Consider the following 17748-nt stretch of genomic DNA (forward strand, 5'->3'; position numbering starts at 1 on the left):
TGGATCTATTTTTACAAGTGCACTTGGGCGGGTAATGTGTTTGTGTGTGTGTGGAATCTGATAGTACTGGAGTAGAGTACTGCTATTGTATAGCTGCCAGCACTTATCACCCAGTCATGTCTATTTCCTGACCTACCCTGCCATTGACACCTTATATAAAGAACACTGCCACTTCTACAATTTAGGCTAAGCTAGATTTTCTCAGGTGCAGATATTTTATATTTCACATTGGTAGATGTTTTGGGAAATGTAAGACTTTGGCTACCTCACCACAGTGACAGCTTTAGATATCATCATTTTCGACAACAAGCTCCTCATCAATTTGAGAGGTAATTTAGTACGTTGTCATCCCATCATTTTGTATATATACATTTGAGTTCATATCGCTTCTCATCACTGTCCTGCTGATGCTAAGTGGACAGCACTGCTGTGAAAACAACTTGAAGATAGTCTGACTGCCATCAGAGCCAGCATTTCTGTCTGCTATCTCTCTGTGGCCTGATAGGCCCTGGGAACTTGGCCATTCACACACACTAGTGAATCTGTAGAGACTTATGGCTCGCCCATAGTGAGCTAGTCTTACCTACACTTTGGTAAATAACTCTAGATAAGAGTTATTGTCAAGTGTTATTATTTTAATATGATGTTGTGTATTGTACTTTCTCTCCCCTCTTTCTAATGTAGGTACCTCAACACACAGTTCATCAAGAAGAACAAACTGACAGAGGCAGACTTGCAGTATGGCTATGGAGGGGTTGACATGAATGAACCACTTATGGAGATAGGAGAGGTAAGTCTCAATCGTATCTTATTACTTACATTCTCAGTTATTCAGTACAAGTGTCACAATATATCAGTTTGCATTTCTGAGTGCTTACATACAATATTATGTGCTCATACAATTCTCCTTACTGCAATTTCAGCTAGCACTAGACATGTGGAGGAAACTGATGATCGAGCCCCTGCAAGCTGTCCTGATACGGATGCTGCTGAATGAAGTCAAAAAGTTGGTTCTTGGTTTATATGTACAGTAGTTATTGGTTCAAATGTGCACTATGATTATACAAGGCTAGCATTGGAGGAGAAGCTCTTGAGGTGAAATGCACAGTTCTCGTATTTAGTGATTTGTTTTTGTCATAATGATTTGGCCTGAAGGTTAGTTTCTGTGAAGATAAAGAAATAACCTTTTGCTCTGTTCTGACATAGTATTGTTGTAGCAGGCTAATCCAGTTGAGGTTATTACTGTTAGGCTACTTATTGAAATAAAATTGAAAACCACAAGTCACCTTCTACTATTTTAATTCAATTATTTTGCAAGACACATTTAAATGCTGAATAGAAATGGAATCACCCCTAATGGAGTGTGTTCTCTTCCAGTGACCGGTGCGGTGAGGACCCTAATCAGAAAGTAATCCATGGGGTTATCAACTCCTTTGTTCATGTTGAACAGTACAAGAAAAAGTTTCCTCTCAAGGTGAGTAAGCATCTGTCATATGTTGGTTTCTAGATATTTCTGGACAGTGGTCATTTATGTTTACTCTATAGCCTGTTTTCCCACAGTGAATTATTTTATTTTTAAGTTGTTAGCTTGGAGTCGAGAGTCTTTGAAACTCGTTTTTTTATATAGCCACTATGCCGTTGAATAACTGATACTGTTCATGCTTGCCTTTGTTAATTAATGTACGGTATACTGCATGTCCATGCCGACGTGTGTGTTCTCTAAACTCACGCGTGGCTTTTCCTATGTTTCAGTTTTATCAGGAAATCTTCGAAGGGCCATTTCTGACGAAAACAGGAGAGTATTACAAACAGGAAGCCTCCAATTTACTGCAAGAGTCCAACTGCTCACAGTATATGGAAAAGGTAAGATGGCTGTAGTAAGTCCACCTAATAGAGATCCATAGTGCTCTATGTATTCTAGGATCTCTGTGGTCTAACTGTTCACAGTAGCGTTATGGAAAAAGGTAAGATGTCTGATGGACAGGTAGTGTAGTTCACTTCCTTGTTACCCGCTGCTCTCTGTTTTATTCTTTGTACATAAAATCCAAGAGCTCTTACTGTTCTCTATTGTGACCCTAAGAAATACTGTTGTCTCATTGGAAGCATGTAGGCAAACCGTTGATGTTCGGGTAGTATAAATTATGAATTCAGTTAAATAGTGGGACTTGCCATTGCTACAAATGGATATGGTGTATTTTGCTGTGTGTTCTTGGTGTTAGTTTATCAGAGGCTCGGTGACTCTTGGAGCAGCTGTACACAGGCATTGCTCTGCTGTGAGTCTGCGGAGACCCATGGAGCAACCAGCTGTAGCACCGTCAGAGTTTAATCTGTGTATTACTGTTTGACAGACTGACTCTAGTGAAAAGAGATCAGACAGTCCCTTACATTAGCTAGCTAACTCACATCATGGCTGCCGCCTGGTGCGTCTGAAATGGCACCCTATTCACTATAAACTGTAGTCCACTACTTATGGGCTTTATGGAAAAGTAGTGCACTATATAGGGAGTAGGGTGCCATTTGGCACTTGGCCTCTGTTCACGAATGGACCTGTAAATTGGTGATCTGATAGCCCTTTAACCAGGATAAACACCACGCTGGCTTTAAAAGGCAATGGGGCAGTCGGCAGTGTGTAGGAGTGTCTGGCCATCTGTTGTTCTGCTGAGCGTGACTGAAGTCCCTATAAATGGAATATGTGATATGCCTCGCTCGCTGCCCTGGCCTGCGGTTCTCATGTCCAGACCAGCCTAACGCGATCAAACTGAGGTAGCTTTCCTTTTCAGAAAAAAACAGGCGCTTTAGCTGCTTTTAGCAATGCTAGTATTTGCACACTAGAGTTGCTAGGAATTAGCTTCCAAAAAAAACGTAATAGTCTGCCGGAAGTCGACGTTAAATAACATTTAATTTAAACTTACTCTGCTGATCTTCCATAAGGTTGGTCCTTATACAGGGGGGTACATTTATACAAAAACATCTAATAGAACATAAATAAGACTTTCCAAGTGTGTGTCTGTTGTAGACCCACTTCCTCTCTACTTACCTCATGTCAAACTAAAAGTCCTGAATGTGTGCCTTACTGGCAGAGAGGAACTGACCTCACCAAGGAACTGCATGGGTCTACAGCAGACCCACGTTTGGAAAATCTGTTTAATTATACGTTCCATTTGATGTTTTTTGGCAGTCATTCAGTCCTATTGGGCCTGGGCCAGTTAGCAAGTAGCGTCTTTGACATGTGCATAATTAACTGCATTTAACAAATGAATCAATCCAATGTGTTCCCTTCCCTCCCTGACTCCACCTAGGTTTTAGGACGGTTGAAAGACGAGGAGGTGCGATGTCGAAAGTACCTGCATCCCAGCTCCTACGCCAAAGTCATCCACGAATGCCAGCAGAGGATGGTGGCGGACCACCTGCAGTTCCTCCATGGGGAGTGTCAGAACATCATCCGCCAGGAGAAGAGAGACGGTCAGTCTGGTTACAGGAGCGACGGTCAGTTTGTTTGATACTAATAGACCCAGGGGCTGGCTTAGACTGTATTACTGTAGTTAGATGGTCAGTCTGTAGTTAGATGGTCAGTCTGAGAGTTTGGACAGTCTGTAAATTAGATGGTCAGTCTGTACACTGAACAAAAATATAAACGCAACATACAACAATTTCAAAGGTTGTACTGAGTTACAGTTCATATAAGGAAATCAGTTAGTTTAAATTCATTAGGCCCTAATCCATGGATTTTGGTGGTCACATATACCTTTAAAAAAAAAAAAAGGTATGTGTGTGGATCAGAAAACCAGTCCGTATCTGGTGTGACCACCATTTGCCTCATGCAGCGCGACACATGTTAACATAGTGTTGATCAGGCTGTTGATTGTTGTCCTACTCTTCAATAGCAGTGTGAAGTTGCTGGATATTGGCGGGAACTGGAACATGCTGTCGTCCATGGAGATTCAAAGCATCCCAAACATGCTCAATGAGTGACATGTCTGATGAGTATACAGGCCAGAACAGAGACATTTTCGTCATCAAGGAATTGTGCACAGATCCTTGCGACATGGGGTTGTGCATTATCATGTTGAAACATGTGGTGATGACGGCGGATGAATGGTACAACAATGGGCCTTGGGATCTTGTCATGGTATCTCTGTGCATTCAAATTGCCATCGATTAAATTGTGTTCGCTGTCTGTAGTTTATGTCTGCCCATACCATAACCCCACCACCACCATGGGGCACTCTGTTCACAATGTTGAAATCAGCAAATAGCTCGCCACACAATGCCAAACACGCTGTCTGCCATCTTGCCGGGACAATTGAAACCGGGATTAATCCGTGAAGAGCACACTTCTCCAGCGTGCCAGTGGCCGTCGATAAAGTGAGTATTTGCCCACTGAAGTCAGTTACGATGCCAAACTGCAGTCAGGTCAAGACCCAGGTGAGGACGACAAACATGCAGATGAGCTTCCCTGAGACTGTTTATGACAGTTTGTGCAGCAATTCCTTCAGTTGTGCAAACCCATAGTTTCATCAGCTGCCCGGGAGGCTGGTCTCAGACGATCCTGCAGGTGAATAAGCCGAATGTGGAGGTCCTGGGCTGGCGTGGTTACACATGGTCTGCGGTTGTGAGGCCGGTTGGATGTACTGCCAAAATGTCTAACGTCTCGATCACACTGACAGCGTCATTGCATATCCAATGGTACGCTGCGTTTGCCTTGCAGCATAGTGTTACAGAGGCAGTGCGTTGTGTGGTGCATACGCTGGATTTATCGAATGTATGCATCAAACTATGTGTAGACGGCTTGACAGAAATGGTAGTAGAAGGTGAATGTTGAACCTTTGTTGCACACACATCCAGATGATGCTGCGTATGATTTTGCGCAAAGATGCTATTGGTGTGAACAATGCGTAAAACAATTTGAGGCGGGTTATGGTCGAAAAATTCTCTGCCGACAGCTCTGGTGGACATTCCTGCAGTCAGCATGCCGATTGCATACTCCCTCAACTTGACATCTGTGGCATTGTGTTCTGTGACAAAATTGCACATTGTAGAGTGGCCTTTTATTGTCCCCAGCACAAGGTGCACCTGTGTATGGATTATGCTGTTTAATCAGCTTCTTGATATGCCACACCTGTCAGGTGGATGGATTATCTTGGCAAAGGAAAAATGCTCACTAACAGGGATGTAAGCAAATTTGTGCACAGAATTAGAGAGAAATAAGCTTTTAGTATGTACAGTTGAAGTCAAGTTTACATACACCTTAGCCAAATACATTTAAACTCAGTTTTTCACAATTCCGGACATTTAATCCTAGTAAAAATTCCCTGTCAGGTTAGGTCAGTTAGAATCATCACTTTATTTTAAGAATGTGAAATGTCAGAATAATGTAGAAAGAATGATTTATTTCAGCTTTTATTTATTTCATCACATTCCCAGTGGGTCAGAAGTTTACATACTCAATTAGTATTTGGTAGCATTGCCTTTAAAATTGTTTAACTTGGGTCAAACGTTTCAGGTAGCCTTCCACAAACTTCCCACAATAAGTTGGGTGAATTTTGGCCCATTCCTCCTGACTGGTGTAACTTAGTCAGGTTTGTAGGCCTCTTTGATCACACACTTTTTCAGTTCTGCCCACAAATCTTTGATAGGATTGAGGTCAGGGCTTTGTGGTGGCCCCTCCAATACCTTGACTTTGTTGTCCTTAAGCCATTTTGCCACAACTCTGGAAGTATGCTTGGGGTAATTGTCCATTTGGAAGCCCCATTTGCGACCAAGCTTTTATGTCTTGAGATGTTGCTTCAATACATCCATATAATTTTTTCCCCTCATGATGCCATCTATTTTGTGAAGTGCACCAGTTCCTCCTGCAGCAAAGCACCCCCACAACATGATGCTGCTATCACCGTGCTTCACGGTTGGGATGGTGTTCTTCGGCTTGCAACCCTCCCCCTTTTTCCTCCAAACATAACGATGGTCATTATGGCTAAACAGTTTTATTTTTGTTTCGTCAGACCAGAAGACATTTCTCCAAAAAGTACAATCTTTGTCCCCATGTGCAGTTGCAAACCGTAGTCTGGCTTTTTAAATTTAGGTTTTGGAGCAGTGGCTTCTTCCTTGCTGAGCTGCCTTTCAAGTTATGGGATTAGTTTTCCTGTGGATACAGATACTTTTGTACCTGTTTCCTCCAGCATCTTCACATAGTCCATTGCTGCTGTTCTGGGATTGATTTGCACTTTTCTCACCAAAGTACATTAATCTCTAGGAGACAGAATTCGTCTCCTTCCTGAGCGGTAATGACCGCCGCGTGGTCCCATTGTGTTTATTCTTGCGTACTATTGTTTGTACAGATGAACGTGGTACCTTCAGGCGTTTGGAAATTGCTCCCAAGGATGAACCAGACTTGTGGAGGTCTATAATTTTTTTCTGAGGTCTTGGCTGATTTATTTTGGTTTTCCCATGATGTCAAGCAAAAGAGGTACTGCGTTTGAAGGTAGGCCATGAAATGCATCCACAGGTGCACCTCCAATTGACTCAAATGATGTCAATTAGCCTATCAGAAGCTTCTAAAGCCTTGACATCATTTTATGGAATTTTCCAAGCTGTTTCAAGGCACAGTCAACTTGGTGTATGTAAACTTCTGACCCACTGGAATTGTGATAGATTATTTCACTTATAATTCAATATGTCTGTAAACAATTGTTGGAAAAATTACTTGTCAGGCACAAAGTAAATGTCCTAACCGACTTGACAGAAATATAGTTTGTTAACAAGAAATTTGTGGAGTGGTTGAAAAATGAGGTTTAATGACTCCAACCTTAGTGTATGTAAACTTTCGACTTCAACTGTATGGAAAATTTCTGGGATCTTTTATTTCAGCTCATGCAACATGGGACCAACACTTGTTGCGTTTTATAATTTTGTTTAGTGTAGATAGGCAGTATAGTTAGATGGTCAGTCTGGTAGCTACTAGCCTATAGATCCAGGGGCTGGCTTAAAGCCAGTGTTAATTAAGCACAGGTCATCCTTTCTTTGGCGATTGAGCAGGCTGTATTTGACCTGGCAGGCTAAATCCCATATGTTTCTGGCCATTACCATAGCAAATAGCTATCAGATTTCAAATTGACCATAGAACATACAGCTGTGGCTGACTGTGAAGAGCTCCATAACCCCCCCCATCTCTTCCCTCTCTCCCCCTACAGACATGGCTAACATGTACACCCTGCTTCGAGCCGTGTCCAGTGGTTTACCTCACATGATCCAGGAGCTCCAGGTCCATATCCACGACGAGGGCATCCGAGCCACCAGTAACCTCTCTCAGGAAAACGTACGTCACATCTCCACCTCCCCAAGTTATCACTCTACATTATCAGGATGCATGATCAGATTATGTTTTTAAATTTTATGTTCTTTTACAATACAAAACATACACTGACAACAGCCTACGGACTCACGTCAACGACATCGCCCATGCCCCAGACCCACCTGCTCACACCCCCATCTCCAGTGCCCGCATCACTCTCCGCCTCATGGCCTCAAACTGCACCATTTTGTTTCTATCCGTCACCCACGCACTTTCAACGTTTAGATAAGAAAGCATTTGACCTTTCCATTGTGTTAACTATGGAGGATTTGTTGATTTCCAGTTTTTAACTATACACTTTTTCACGATGATTGGCAAGAAAAGTATAGTCCAATCCTTCGGTATCTCACTGCACCCTCATTTGCCATGTCTTATAATATGCAGACAGACGGATTACATTGTACTACTTCTGACGGTCATCTTTCAAACTCCGTCCGTAACTTTTGGAAGAAGTTCCTAGAAGTCATGGATTATTGAGTCATTATTAGTTTCCCACTTAAAGACATGACTCTGCCATTGTGCTGTACAATTTGTAAATGTAGTGTCTTGTATAATACATTCTATACATTAGTTTTATACTGGATTAAGCATACATTTTTGTAAACTGTAATTTCTTAAGTTATGATCCAACGGCAATTATTTCTACATCTGGGTTCCAATAGTTCATATTTTTTTCCCCTAAGTGATTGTCAGGTTTTGCGTAGCTAACCTATAATATGAATATCCTTTTCTGACTCGAATATTTGACTCACATGATCATTGTCATAAACCTGATATCACAAGAATAGGTCACCAGTAACCCGTCTCAGTAAAACGACAGTCCTAGATGGTTTGTTTTGGGGGCTTAAAACACTAGCTATACGTGATCGGATTATCAATAACTCACAGCTCACACACACAACCCTTTAAACCCCCTATGCTCCTTTTAAATCCCCTCTTTCAAAGTCACTGAGGTCTCTTCTAGCCATGGTAGTCAAAATAATGGGCAACTTGGCATTTTAATACATGATGGAATGCTAATTGCCACACCTGCGTTACCATATTTCTACAGTTTATCTTAAAATGAGATTTTAACCTTAACCACACTGTTTACCTTGTGCCTAACCCTAAATGTAAATTAAGACCAAAAAGCATTAAAAAAATAAATAAATATATATATATATATATATATATATATATATAGGCAATTTTGACTAATGGAAACCAAGCACCTGCTTTCAATATACTTTATATCCCTGATTTACTCAGGTGGTTCCTTTATTTTGGCTGTTACCGGTATCTGATTATATCGCTAACATAATATAACAGGCCACTGCTAAACCTCCTGTTGTTTCATTTGGTTCCCTCCCCAGATGCCAACCCTGTTTGTGGAGTCCGTGTTGGAGGTTCACAGTAAATTTGTTCAGCTCATTAACACAGTGCTGAATGGGGATCAGCACTTCATGAGCGCACTTGATAAGGTATTATCATTATGACTCCCTGGCAAAATCACAATGTGGACACTAGACAGTTAATACCAGTAGGTGGCGGCAGTGAGATGTTTGTCTTCACTATAGGATGTGCTTCCAGATTGTTCCTCACTCCCTGCGGGAAAGAATCAAGTTTGTATATATGAAGGCTCTTCGTTGGTTAAATCATAACTGTTAACTCTTGGTATATCTACATCTAAGCTGTAGATGTTTATTTATTTTACCTTTTTATTTAACTAGGCAAGTCAGTTAAGAACAAATTCTTATTTTCAATGACGGCCTAGGAACAGTGGGTTAACTGCCTGTTCAGGGGCAGAACGACAGATTTGTACCTTGTCAGCTCGGGGATTTGAACTTGCAACCTTTCGGTTACTAGTCCAACACTCTAACCACTAGGCTACCCTGCCGCCCCAGATGTACAGAAACTGATGACGTAAAATGACTGCCTTGTTTGATACTTCCCAGGCTTTGACGTCAGTGGTTAACCACAGGGAGCCCAAATCCATCTGCAAAGCACCTGAACTGGTGAGGCTCATTCATAACACCCGAGGTTTGGAAATGTGTGGTGTTATAAGATCATACCCTGGTAATAGACAAAGTAAAAACCCTGTGAACAGCAGTGGGTCTAGATCTCTACTACTTTACCTGTGTGCGTTTAAAAAAAAATCTATTTTTATTTTGTAGACCATAGTAATGTCTGACCGTGTGGTGTTTTGCCCTTTTATCCATATAGCTCGCCAAGTATTGTGACAATCTGCTGAAGAAGTCTGCAAAGGGAATGACAGAGAACGAGGTGGAAGACAAGCTGACCAGCTTCATTACCGTGTTCAAGTACATAGATGACAAGGACGTTTTTCAAAAGGTAGCTGGCAGACGCCAGCTGGCATTAGCATTAGCTGGCAGACGGTAGCTGGCATTAGCGTCATTATCTCAAATGACCAGGGATATTGACTGATAGTATGGCTGCTTTTTATTCCTTCCAGACTGAATTTGTGATTCACTTAAAGAGCATTAAACAAACAGATGTTTTTTTTTTTTTGGAAGCTGAGATAATGAATTGATATTTTGTTTTCTACTTAATGGTGTTTTTCACTCTCTCTCTCCCCCTCCTTTCTTTCTGTTGCACAGTTTTATGCAAGAATGTTAGCCAAGCGGTTAATACACGGGCTGTCTTTGTCCATGGACTCGGAAGAAGCCATGATCAACAAACTAAAGGTGAAATAAGACTCTTTTCAACTTTAGCAGGCGCCGGTTAAGGTCTTTCTTGCATAAAATAAGCCTTTTCCAAGACAGAAAGGCTTCTGACGTGTGGGATAATCTCCTGTTTCTGTAGCGTGAAAAACCTTGACGTACAAGTACACTCCCTGGACAACACGCTAACGGAATGCCAATAATTCATGCCATAATTAAGCATCACTCTCTAAACTGTCAGTTTTTCACTTTAAAATGCTTTTCCACATAACTCTCAAACCAACCCTTAAAGTCAGAGTTGCGACACCTAGTGCGATCGTGGGGGGAACTGCAGAGGGGTAGATAAAATAAAAAAAGTTTAATTTTTTTTTTTTTTCTATGGAACAATATACAAACATTTTTGAGAAAGATTATTTGAAAAAAACAATTTTGAGTAAATGTATTTTTGGTTTATTTTAATTTTAATAAGAGATCAAGATGTAATTATTTGAAGGTTATTTGTTGATTTAAAAATGTACATTTTAAGATTGTGTCTTGGGTCGGGTCGCGAGAAATTATTGCGGGGAAAATGTGTTCCTTGCTGAAAGAGTATGAATACCACTGCCTCCAAGACGTCCTCCAGTGATTTTTGAACTTTTTACTCTTATGGGAATCCGTGATGTCATCGATCTCCCCTTGCTTGAGGAACAATAGAGGAGCATTAGAGAACAAAAGAGGAAGCCCCCAAACACACACACACTTCTCCCTTTCCCAGGTATCACCCTGTGAACTCTCTCTCCCCCCTGCAGCAAGCGTGCGGCTACGAGTTCACAAGCAAGCTCCACAGAATGTACACAGACATGAGCGTCAGCGCAGACCTGAACAACAAATTCAACAACTTCATCAAGACCCAGGAATCACCGGTTGAACTGGGCATCAGCTTCCAGATCTACGTATTACAGGTGAGAGGTGGTTGTTACTAGGGCTGGGGATTGCCAGGGACCTCGTGATATGATATTATCACCATACTTACAGTAGGTGCTGGTACGATTATGGTGATTATCACGGTTCTATAGTTTTTCCAAACATATTGCTCACTATATGAATGCTGCAGAGAGATGAGAGAGCACGATAAAAAGGGGTTTTGATCAGTCAGGGAAATTAAAAGTGCTGAAACCATTTTGGCTCACTATTTAAAAAGATTGAGAACAAGCTATAGAATGAAAAATACAGGTGTTTTAAAATGTTACCCCCCCACCCACCCAGTAGTTGTTACTGTCACATCAAAGAATATAATGGAATAACTTTGTTTTTTCTGAGGGGAAACTTCTGGAGTGGTTGGGATTTTTTTTAAATTAACTTAGGCCAGGCATACTTGAGGTTATACATATAACACAAAACAGAGGACAGAGAGTGGCCAAATGACATCAACATAGCCATTACCAATAGTAGAACCGGATTCCCTGCTAGGAAAGAAAACACCAATGTGTTTTTTTCCCCGAATAAATTGGTTGTTGTGACAGTACAGTGAAACAGGGTAATTGGGGAATTATCTGTGGTTTTTAAAGTAGTTTTTAAAGATAAGGCAACTTCAGGCACGTTTGCTGTGAAGCTCAATGACTATGGTGGTGGAGATATCTTACCATGTGTGTCTGCGCATGTGTGTGTCGGCTCGTTGCAGGCAGGAGCCTGGCCCCTCACACACGTCCCATCCTCTACCTTTGCCATCCCACAAGAGCTGGAGAAGAGTGTTCAGATGGTGAGTAGTGGTTCTGGAGACGTGGTTGTTTAGAGAGGGCCGTGCCTGTTTAAGAGATATAACAGTATCTTTCTGTGGTTCCCAAAGATTACACATGGCTGTTCAACAAAACTGCAGATGTTAATCTTATGTCATTCTGACATGATTGTTTTCCTCTGCAGTTTGAGTTGTTCTATAATCAGCACTTCAGCGGGAGGAAGTTGACCTGGCTGCACTATCTCTGCACAGGTACACACACACACACACACACACACACACACACACACACACACACACACACACACACACACACACGCAGCAAATGATAGTAGTACAGAAACCCAGTGCAAAAGATGTGGAATATTTAGTTGGCAGCAGTAGGGAAGAGTTTGGTCATTTGAGCCAAAGGTGAGTGTTGTCACTAGGAAACCATACACAAAATGTATAATTTTACCAAATATTTAGGAAAAGGTCATTAATTTCATTGAGTCTGTGAAGGAAGAAACAAAATGGAAAAAGTGGTAAGCAAGTTAGGTCCAAAAAAACAGATTTTCACCAAGTCAAATTAGTTTGTGTTAATAGGTTTCAAGATGCTTGAATCTAAGTAGATCGTTTTAAGATTGTTCTATACATCAGTTGGGGTCTCTATAAGCTACAATATGAGTTACTTAACCTAGCATAAAAGTGCATCCTTCTAGCTGTGTGGGCTAATCTAGTCAAAATGTTTGCCTTGGGGTAAGTTGATCCAATGGCAAGTTGAGCAAATTGAAGTGTTTTCTTCCCAGGCGTAATGGCACATTGTCGCTGGGATATGAGGTAACAAGGCCTATGTTAAAAGTGTAAAAAAAGAATGTACAGTGTTTGTTAGGCGTTAAAAGATGGTTAAAATGATTAAAAGACAAAATAGCGATTGCATTGTGTTTGGGAAATATAATATTTCTTTCAGTACAGACATTTGTAGGGGGCTTAATTTACCCTGCTCCAGGGCTCAACTTACCCCATACCGGAGTAAGTTGTGCTAGGAGACCACCTTTAAAAAATATTTTCGAAACTCTAATGTTTACATGAATTCTGATTATTTCCAGGGATGCACAACATCCTGAAAACATATATGTAGATATCTTTGTTGGAAAGAATACTGTATTTTTATTGACAGAGTGATGCTGAATATAAAACTGTCTCAACTTACCCCCCCACTCTCACTACCTTATGTTTCACTGAAACTGAAATCGCATCCATAGCTCAACAAGAGTAACAGGGTGAGACTTCTATAGTCTGAAATGGATTGTCTGCATGCACTGCAGGGTGTTTTATCCCAAATTAGTGTGACACTACGGCAGGTCCATGTTAGAGAGGCTCTGATTCTACCTAACACTGAGCTGCACCTGGCACCACTACTACATGATCCATGAAATCACACAGCACTAAGACCGTGATGACTCCTTCTAACATTACAACAGCATACATTCTCCACACAAACACTGCAATTAATGGATTGGAACTAAATCCCTCTTTGCGGTTACAAGAATACCCAGAGAACACCGGATTGGGGATTACTTTTGTCTGATTTCTCCTTGGTTTTTCTTACAAGCAGTTATCAGTAGGTGTGGCGAATAAGATGGTGGTATTGATATACAGCATTGGTGGTGATGATGGTAATGATTGGCACCCCTCTTCTTCAGGTGAGGTGAAGATGAACTATCTCTCCAAGCCCTACGTTGCCATGGTGACCACCTACCAGATGGCGGTGCTGCTGGCGTTCAACAACAGTGAGACGGTGTGTTACCAAACTGACATGTTTAGTGGAAATGGGTGGTCTTAACTGTGCCTTAACTAAGTTGTCACTTAGCTCGCTATCATATCCTAACAGGTAGGCTACAAGGAGCTCCAGGACTCCACCCAGATGAATGAGAAAGAGCTTCAGAAGACCATCAAGTCCCTGCTGGATGTCAAGATGCTCAACCACGACTCCCAAAAGGCCAGGGGTCAGGTGTCAGCAGCCACAGATTCACCTGGAGATCTGGAGTCAGCAGGGTCTTCTTTATTGGTTAGGAGGATTTTAAAGCATCTCATCTTGGCATTTGTGTTAATCCTCAGTTCTTTTGGATACTCTCATCAGTCAGCGGGTAACTATTTTTCTCGTCTTCAGGAGGAAATCGAGGCAGAGTCCACATTTTCACTAAATATGAGTTTCACCAGTAAAAGAACAAAGTTCAAGATCACAACGTCAATGCAGAAAGACACACCACAGGTACAGTACCCTATACCCTTGATTGCTCATCCTACAATGCAAACACATCTGCTGTTGTCTGTGTCAACATGTCTGCCTCCGTGTAAAGCCCTATATCTGTGTTTCCAACCCTGCAGGAGATGGAGCAGACGAGGAGTGCAGTGGACGAGGACCGCAAAATGTATTTACAAGCTGCTATCGTGAGAATCATGAAGGCACGCAAAGTGCTCAGACACAATGCCCTCATACAGGAGGTGAGTTTTAATGTCGCACACGTCCAACCATGTACAGGGTTCGACACACCCTCTTAAGACTGACTATCCTACAAAATCCTCGACTTCGGCGATGTCATTTACAAAATAGCTTCCAACACTCTACTCAACAAATTGGATGCAATCTATCACAGTGCCATCCGTTTTGTCACCAAAGCCCCATATACTACCCACCACTACGACTTGTACTCTCTCGTTGGCTGGCCCTCGCTACATACTCGTCGCCAAACCGACTGGCTCCAGGTCATCTGCAAGTCTTTGCTAGGTAAAGCCCCGCCTTATCTCAGCTCACTGGTCACCATAGTAGCACCCACCCGCAGCACGTGCTCCAAGCAGGTATATTTCACTGGTCACCCCCAAAGCCGACACCTCCTTTGGCCGCCTTTCCTCCAGTTCTCTGCTGCCAATGACTGGAAAGAACTGCAAAAATCACTGAAGCTGGAGACTCATATCTCCCTCACTAGCTTTAAGCACCAGCTGTCAGAGCAGCTCACAGATCATTGCACCTGTACATAGCCCATCTGTAAATAGCCCACCCAACTACCTCATGCCCATACGGTATTTATTTATATATTTTGCTCCTTTGCACCCTAGTATCTCTACTTGCACACTCATCTTTTGTACATCTATCACTCCAGTGTTTAATTGCTATATCGTAATTACCTTGCCACTATGGCCTATTTTATTGCCTTACCTCCCTTATCTTACCTCATTTGCACACACTGTATATATACTTTTTCTACTGTATTATTGACTGTATGTTTGTTTATTCCATGTGGAACTCTGTGTTGTATGTGTCGAACTGCTTTGCTTTATCTTGGCCAGATCGCAGTTGTAAATGAGAACGTGTTCTCAACTAGCCTACCTGGTTAAATAAAGGTGAAATAAAAAAAATGTAAAAAATAAAAACACGCAAGTTACTGGGATGCCTGAGATAGAGGGAGACACTAGCCTGGTCCCAGATCTGTTTGTGCTGTCTTGTCAATGGCCATAGGAGTTTTCTACACCGCACCAGCAGATTTGGGAACAGGCAAGGGAGATACAGGTTGAGACATGGAAATGGAGAGATCCAATGGTTTCCCCGAGATCACAGCTCTGTCTTTCCCCTGCCAGAGGGAGTACTGTGTCCTCCCTGGTGTGCCTCTCTAACCTATGGCTCTTCCTGCTGTCTTCCTGTGTTGATGTTCTACTTTGTTGTCAGGTGGGTGAATTCCTTCCCTGATGGTAAGATACTGTTATGCCGTCTGTGAGTCGAGAACCCAAAACAGAGAGGTGTCAGGATGGAATGAGTTTCTCTCCTTAGGGATGATGTCAGAACACGCCTGCGGACTGGAGAGACGGCCCCTTGCTCTCAGCTGTCACCTCTTTCTCCCTTGCTCTCTCTCATGTACTCACTCATCATATTCTTTCTCCCTAACAACACACCACCTCCAACTGCTGTTTTTCTTTTTCTGTTTGTACTTTAAATGGTTCAATATTTGTTATTTCAGTCGAAGCATATAATGAGGGCATACGTGACTGCTTTAGTGGCTTACCTTTCCCACCACATATGCACCCCTCATCTCTTGAGCAATCGCATACTGTTCCATGCTTGCAACACCTCCCCATGGAGAGATTGGTACATACCCGAGATGCTGGTTGCCCAGGGCCAACCTGTGATGTGGTCTCTAACTCCTGCATGTGCTCTCACTGGTCCTTGGGCTGTACGTGATTGCGCAAGAGAAGAGCTGTATTATCACTAGGTGCGTGAGATACCTGAGCACCGCTCCAAGGGAGGTTCTGTAGCAAATTGAATGGAAGACGAGTGTATCAGAACGGCCTTTCAGTACAGACTGGATTTCTTTACACATCCAGTAAACCTCTCAGAGCTCACTCTATGGCTTTACAGACCATTCCATTGGGCACAGCTGTACTATCGCAAGCAAAGGCAGTTGAGGTTGATTGTTTTTGTTAATATCCAGCTGGAGAAATAAACGGCATGCTGCAACAGGAAAAATAACAATATCGAATCCGGAGGGAATGTTCACTGCCTTGACGATGGATCTATTAACCAACGACAGAGCAGCTTGTTAATTTCTCTCTCTGTCTATTTCTCCACTCAGGTCATCAACCAGTCCAAAGCCAGATTTAATCCCAGTATCAGCATGATCAAGAAGTGCATTGAGGTGCTCATCGACAAGCAGTACATCGAGAGGAGCCAGAGCTCTGCAGACGAGTATAGCTACGTGGCGTAATGGTGTATAAGGCCCCTACCCCAACCAACTGCTGGCTAAGCAAAGAACGACAGAGGCCATTCTTCATTTATTTTTGGGCTGTCGCTGTTTCGCATGCTCCTATACGGAGGGAGGGATGAAGCAGGTCTGTGGGCCTCCATCTTGGAAACAAACAAAACTGTTCAACCCAGACAGCCACCGAGTCATGACACCCTCTGGCCCCCACCCCTCCCCCCTCATCTGATTTTATGCTGTTTACAACATCACCAGTGCCACGCACCCATTGCGTCAATGGAAAATGCCTGTAGGTATCTGAGCGCAAAGCTGATAATACATTTTTGGTCGACTTAGCCGAAAACAAAAAAAGAATGGGGGGAAAAAGCGAGTGAGCTGTGACATTGACAAAAATGTTAGAGACTAGATGTGGAAAACCATGCTTTCTTTTCTCACGTTTGCAGTTGTTTTTAAATGTATCGAAGTTTAAAAAAAATATTGTAATAAAACCGGTAAACTGATAATTGTATCTACTTTCAAATGTAAAGAAAAAAACAAATTGAGGTGACAAACATGATCCTGCTGCTTGTCAAATAAATAAATAAAATACTGAGGGTTTTTGTTAAATATTTCAAAGGAGTGTGTATGGGTCAGTGTGATGAAAATATGAACAGGATGGATGTATTGTCTCTTTATTACCAAAGCCTACCTCCAGGGGGAGTGCAAGGGGACACTATTATTACTTAAGGAGTTACAATTTGTAATGTAATTTACAATGCTGTATTCCAATGCTGTTGATTGCTTTATTTGTTAATGCATAAGATGAGAAAACCAGGGTCCACTGGTCACAACACCTGGCCAACCAGTAGCTCTGCCCAAGGACCAGTGAGAAGATCTACGGCCGTATGTATCGAGCATCTCCGAGTAGGAGTGCTGATCTAGGGTTAGGTAACTCCTGTCCATATAATCCCATTTTATGATTTAAAAGACTAAACTGATCCTAGATCTGTAGTCATACTGTGAGGCGCTTGATACATGCAGCCCCAGGGCCAGGAGGCTGAGATTTGCTGATCACTGTTTCAGGCATTCTGAGCTGGGCGACAGCAGTCTCATACTGTGAGTACCCTGAAGACCACATGAAACAGAGGACCAACCAGCTGTCATGATTAACAGAGCTATGGCATGCCATGATCTGGCATTTGGCCCCCATATGCATGTAAGCACATAACTTAGTATAAGGTTGATTTAAATACCACCCATTTGGAGGTATCCATTGTGAATATATAGGTTTGTTTCTTAGCCTCATCTGATTAA

General features: G+C 42.2%; 1 protein-coding gene across 4 annotated transcripts in view; it reads left to right on the plus strand.

The window, feature by feature from the left end:
- The window catches only part of LOC112215582 (cullin-2-like), a 32502-nt gene extending 15455 nt beyond the window's left edge, over positions 1 to 17047 (plus strand). For 3 of the 4 annotated variants that reach the window (XM_042299083.1, XM_042299084.1, XM_042299082.1), the window contains 18 exons: positions 685 to 790; positions 924 to 1006; positions 1378 to 1474; positions 1753 to 1863; positions 3300 to 3486; positions 7188 to 7312; positions 8701 to 8808; positions 9283 to 9342; positions 9551 to 9679; positions 9946 to 10032; positions 10797 to 10949; positions 11669 to 11746; positions 11908 to 11974; positions 13408 to 13502; positions 13596 to 13772; positions 13875 to 13976; positions 14093 to 14209; positions 16330 to 17047. In XM_042299083.1, the coding sequence (XP_042155017.1) occupies positions 685 to 790; positions 924 to 1006; positions 1378 to 1474; positions 1753 to 1863; positions 3300 to 3486; positions 7188 to 7312; positions 8701 to 8808; positions 9283 to 9342; positions 9551 to 9679; positions 9946 to 10032; positions 10797 to 10949; positions 11669 to 11746; positions 11908 to 11974; positions 13408 to 13502; positions 13596 to 13772; positions 13875 to 13976; positions 14093 to 14209; positions 16330 to 16461 (2014 nt within the window). In that variant the 3' untranslated portion in view covers positions 16462 to 17047. The remainder of the gene's footprint in view (positions 1 to 684; positions 791 to 923; positions 1007 to 1377; positions 1475 to 1752; positions 1864 to 3299; positions 3487 to 7187; positions 7313 to 8700; positions 8809 to 9282; positions 9343 to 9550; positions 9680 to 9945; positions 10033 to 10796; positions 10950 to 11668; positions 11747 to 11907; positions 11975 to 13407; positions 13503 to 13595; positions 13773 to 13874; positions 13977 to 14092; positions 14210 to 16329) is intronic. The other variant, XM_042299085.1, reaches the window with a different exon arrangement.
- The last annotated feature ends 701 nt before the right edge of the window (positions 17048 to 17748 follow it).

The sequence above is a fragment of the Oncorhynchus tshawytscha genome, linkage group LG16, assembly GCF_018296145.1.
Source record: "Oncorhynchus tshawytscha isolate Ot180627B linkage group LG16, Otsh_v2.0, whole genome shotgun sequence".
Taxonomy (NCBI): Eukaryota; Metazoa; Chordata; class Actinopteri; order Salmoniformes; family Salmonidae; genus Oncorhynchus; species Oncorhynchus tshawytscha.